At 40.9% G+C, this 5,568-nt stretch overlaps 1 protein-coding gene across 1 annotated transcript; it reads right to left on the bottom strand.

Moving 5' to 3' along the window:
- Nucleotides 1–975: 975 nt before the first annotated feature.
- Nucleotides 976–4,823, bottom strand: LOC120775373 (cytochrome P450 4g1-like). The gene is made up of 4 exons (XM_040105535.1): nt 4,549–4,823; nt 3,754–4,479; nt 3,517–3,629; nt 976–1,681 (listed from the first exon to the last, which is right to left on the bottom strand). Exons 1-4 carry the CDS (start codon nt 4,772–4,774, stop codon nt 1,091–1,093), a joined length of 1,656 nt encoding a protein of 551 aa, XP_039961469.1. The 5' UTR covers nt 4,775–4,823; the 3' UTR covers nt 976–1,090.
- Between the last annotated feature and the right edge of the window lie 745 nt (nt 4,824–5,568).

Genomic DNA, 5,568 nt, shown 5'->3' with positions numbered 1-5,568 from the left:
TAATTACTCTCCGCGCCAATACTTTCACAAATGTGAGATATGTTTGTATATATGCACACATACCTCAAAGTGAAACGAAAGGAAATGTAAAAGTGGTGAACAGTGAAATTGCAAAAGGATTGTGTTGCGGAAATCCTTTCCTTTCCCAATAATAGCCGATGAGCCAAAGGTTTTTTAATCTAATCAACTGTGTACATATCCAAATATATGTGTATATATGTATGTGAGAAATAGACTACACACAAAAGCGTTTATTTACATTGTAAAAAAATAAATATCTTCCTACTTCCGTGCGTCTTAACAAGATTAATGAAAGGCTTGCGAAATTGGAAATTCGATTTTCATCGCTTTGCCGAATTGTCGATAATCTGTCGATAATACACACCAACGCGATTCGCAACGCCGATTTACACATTCGTTTTGCCGGTGTAAACAAGCGCACACATACAGACATACTTACTTATCACCCCCAAAGTGATGGCAACTGAGGAGCACCAAAATGTCTAGCTGCAAGTGAGCATTCATTTCGTTTTCATTCTTGGCTGCCGATAATACTAATGCCATTAGCGTTGGTTTCCAACAGATTTCGCAAAATAATAGATTTTTCCCAACTACCTGTTCAAGCGGTTTGAAAATTTTCTCACCTGAGTCTGAGCCTGCACGTCTGCGCGGGATGTAAGCATGAAATGCGAGTCGAACTCGTCGTGAATGCCTCGTTGTAATTTAATACCGTTGATCATTAAAACGATATGTTGCCGGAAATCGCCCTCGCCCATCTTCCAGCTCTCACATGTGAGTGCTCAAGTTCACAGCCATTCATTTCATTTTCATTTCACATGCTCACATACTTACATGCAAACGTGCTTACGGCAAACATATTCACTTTTCTTCATGCTAATATTTGCACAATAAATATTTATGTGAAATACAAATGAAAATATGCATACATACTTATATACAAAAACAACAATAGCGTATAGACCACTAAAAAATGCAAACCATATTTATATACAATTCAAGGACAACTAAGATCGACATGATTATTTATAAAGTTGGCAATAAATTAAAATCATTTTTTTTTTTGCGCTCCTCACACCTCACGTCTGGTCAGCACAACCTTGAAACCATTAGCCAATTTCAAAATGATATCACCTTGCAATACAAATTGTGTCTCATCCACATTCGAGTGTATTTCAAATTGACGCACAAGCGTCGAGAGTAAAACTTTCAGCATTAACATGGCATATTTACGTCCCACACAACTGCGTGGACCCGCACTGAACGGTACATAACTGTAGTAATGGCGTTTCGACACTTTTTCCGGCAAAAAGTTATCCGGATCGAATTTTTCCGGATTCTCATAGCAATCGGGTCGCCGATGCACAGCATAGTTGACCAGCACAACTGTCGCACCCTTCGGTATAGTGTATGGGCCGGAGGCTAGTCGTACATCTTCATTAACTTTACGCCCTATTGCCGGTACTGGTGGGTAGAGACGTAGCGTTTCTTTAATCACCCGTTCCAAATACTGCATTTCCATTGTATCGGCAAAGGTGCAATCGCGCGTTAGGTCATCGGCGAATATTTGTTTTTGCTCCTCGTAAACTCGTGCTTGCACATCTTTATGTATGCCGAGCAGTGAGAGCACGAAACTGGAACCGGCTGAGGTGGTGTCGTGACCCTGTTGGAAGCGTAAATGTTTGGTAAATTAATAATATGCCGATGGGAAGCAAGATTTGGTTGTAATTTTTAAATAAATTCCATAATAATTAGTTATGGGGAAGAATTAGACTCATACACATAAGGTCATAGAGGGAAAACCATAGCCTCGATAGAATTTTTGTGAATTTTACGAGAAAAATTTTCCAAAAATTGTTGCAGAGCACCGGAGTCGACTGAAAACAATGCGCCCCGGAGTAATTGTCGCCGATATTCCCCTCTCTTCTTCTCTGAATATAAATATATATACAGGGTTTGTCCGGAGTGTAATAGGACTGAGTCGATTTAAAGAAATTTATTGAACCTATCGTTGCAATTCTTTAAAAACTTTCAAAATAGGCTCTTTCTGTGTCGATGCAGTGCTGCCAGCGAGATTTCGAAGCATTGAAGGCGTTTCGGAAGGTGCATGGCTGCTTGGATCCCCTCTGTTGTCTAAAAATGCTTGTCTTTCATCGGCCTTTACCGGTAAGGAAACCAAAAATTCCGTGGGGCCACATCTGCCGGCCTTGGTTGGGTAGCTGTTCACAAGAAAGGCGGTGTGAGCCGGAGCATTGTCGTGGTGAAAATCGCAACCGGCTGCGATGTCTTATCAGACCCGATTGACCTTTCGTTTAAGTCTCTTGCGGAATTCCACGTAAAACTTGGTGTTGACGGTTTGTCCAGGAGGAGTTCAATTCAATTGTCCAATTCAAATTCATGGTGGACGATGCTTTTGATGTCAAAAAAGACAATTAGCATTGTCTTCACTTTGAATTTGCTCATTCTTCCCTCTTTTGGGCCCATCAGGGTCTTTGTCAGCGATCTTTCCCGGCCTTCCAAAAAGGCCCAGTGCTACGGAAATACACCACTTCTTGCTAAAGCAACATCTAGGTAAGCCTGCTTGATTCTATCAAGCGTCTCTGTTGCAGATTTACCGAGTTTCACGCAGAACTTAATCGCGTACCTCTGCTCTAACGAACGCTGCATTTTCGGCTTGCACCACTCACAGAAACACATCGGGCAAAAATGTTTGCCCTGACTCTCCAGATGCTCGGAGAAAACTCCGCTCGTTCGTTAGCTAGGAACGCCCTTTACCGAATCCAGTCGGTACACTCCGAAATACAGTTGCGGCGGAAGAAAATCAGTCCTATTACTTTCCGGTCAAACCGTGTATATTCCGATATTTCTTCTATATATTTGCGTGACCACATTTCGTATAACGTTGAAATCGTTGTTTTGGGTTCAAAAACAAAATATTTAACCTAACTGTCTATACAAGAACCACGTTTTCGATACAATTCCCCATTTTTAACTACACACAAATTGAGATGACAAAAAATTTTCTAGTAACGAAAAAATGGACAGATGGAGAACCCGAGTCACCTTCTGCTAAAATTTTAATAGTCCTATTAAACTTAATTGTAGTAAAACACAAATGGAAATAATTTCATTGCAAACTAAACTGGCTGGATAGACAGACTTTGTGAAACTGCGGTCCGGTTCAAATTTGATCACAGGGTTTATGCACCTCGCGATTTTATAACTTTCCATAAATATTCTCATATCTTCTTTCTAACTGTATAATGCTATATAAACCATAATAAAAATGTATTTTCGTCATTTTGTGAAACACCGGTCCGGTTCATATTTGATCAGACGGTATATTCCCCTATATTCGTCTCGAGATTTCATAATTTTCTCTAAACACACTCACAACTTCTTGCTAACTGTGTACTGTTCTAAAAACGCTGGTAAAAATGTATTTCCGTCAACTCTATCTCCCTCCATCTTCCAATCCCATGATCCCACAAATCATACCTCAAACATAATCGTATTCACTTCATCCATCACATCCTTCTCTGTCCACACAATATCCGGATTCTTTGTCATCTCCACCATCGCATCCAAGAAAGCCAAACGACGTTTAGCACCTGTACGAAAGCAACAAATTACAAAAGTATAATAAATTAGTTACAGCTTTCTCCAGCAATTGTATTATTAGCTAACATTTTCATTAATATGTGCGGTACGTTGCTTAATTGCCATCAATCTTACCCACATCATTCTCTTCATCGATTTCATCCAAATCGTCACGGAGTCCGTCCTTCTCCCTACCACTTGCCCGCGCATTTAGTCCATCCTGTTGATCCAGCACGCCATCTGTTTCCATATTGAAAAGTTCACGCCGCTCCGCGATGACACGCCTCGTTAATGCGAAGATAATGCTCATCATTTTATCGCAACGCTTGCGCAGTTGCGTCCATTGATAAACGAAATCGAAACGATAATGCGCTTTGACCTGGCGTTTCTGTATGATATCGCACATTTCCAACACTGCCTCTGCATAGCGAGCACATTCCCTGCCAGCGGGTAACTGTTTCATGCCCATCGCAGTGTTAAGCAGTATCTCCACCGTAGTCTGACTCATATGCTCGTGCACATCGAACTCACGTCCCAGATATTTTGCCTCTAATCGATTGGCGATTTTTTTCGAGTGCTGCACAAATGCCGGCACAAAGCTCTTCAAAATGCTCTGATGAAAGGTGGGCACTATCATTTTGCGATGTAGGCGCCAATGGTCGCCCTTGCTGATGAGAAGACCATCACCGAACCAAGGTTGAAAGAATCTATACTCATTGGATTTTTCCAAATGTACGGAACTGTTGAGTATGATTTCAAAGTCGGCAGGATTTGTCAGAAAGACTACCATGAAATTGAAGAAACAACCGCTGATGGTCTCGCCATAGTAATGCAAGTATCGTATTCCTTTCAGCACCATTTCTGTAGATGAAGGAAATGAAATTTATTTATATCTTTTGCTTCAATTAAACGCTGAAACTTATCACTCACCTGTGGGCGTAAGGCCCAACACTAAATGCGCATTGCCAATCAGCGGCAGCACCGGCGGTCCCGGTATACCTTTCAGCTTCTTATAAGCATCGGTATTACGAAACCAAATATCATAGAGCGCTAACGCCAGCAATGCACCGATCAAACTAATATAGAAAGGACTCGACAGGATGTACGCCTTTGCTCCGGTAATATGTTGTGTTGTGGTTGCGTTTGTGTAGTCCATAGTACTCTCAGCAACTGCACTTCTGCTTCTGCTGCAAAGAACTGTTTGCCCAGACTAAATATTGCTGCACTTTTAATGCATCTAGAATGTTTCCAGCGGCTGAGCAAGTGTGACAACGTAAATGCATATTGATTTTAGTGAACCCTCTTCGCCTTTAAAAATAGCCTATTTGAAGGTAAACGATTTGCAAACACAAATATGGACATTATAGCCCCACACTGTATATATGACTATGTGAAAGTTTTTTTTTGCTTGCATACGCACTCCGAATGACGTATTCATTTGATTGTAAAAATTTGCAATGCTTAATAAGTATGTCAAGAGGTTTAGTGACTCTGGTGATAGCTCACGTCCGGTCGCTGTGGTGTAGCGTTGGTTAGTGGTGGACTGCCAGTGATCAAGCACTAGATTAGAAGCCTTTTTGTACCATGGACAGGGCATATTAAGCGAACGTTGGAGACCATAGAGATCATAATATATATAAAGGGTGATCCATTTCGAGGTTCGCTTAAAATTTAATGGGGAATGTTTATTATCATTCGAAAGAAAATTCTTGATCTTTAATTTTTTGAAGATTAACTCTTTCAAATATTCACCGCGGCTACGTCTCGGATGGTCCAACCATAGAGTCCAATTTTCGGTGACTCATTTGAGCATTTCGACTGATAATTGGCGAATTACATGCGTGATGATTTTCTCCAAGGCTTTAATCGAAGCGAGACTGTCCGCATAGACTTTACACTTTACTTATGCCATCAGGAAAAAATCTGAAGGTGTGATATCACACGATCTCG

The sequence above is a fragment of the Bactrocera tryoni genome, chromosome 4, assembly GCF_016617805.1.
Source record: "Bactrocera tryoni isolate S06 chromosome 4, CSIRO_BtryS06_freeze2, whole genome shotgun sequence".
Lineage (NCBI taxonomy): Eukaryota > Metazoa > Arthropoda > Insecta > Diptera > Tephritidae > Bactrocera > Bactrocera tryoni.
The sequence above is the reverse complement of the archived record's forward strand: the minus strand, read 5'-3'. Positions and strand labels throughout refer to the sequence as shown.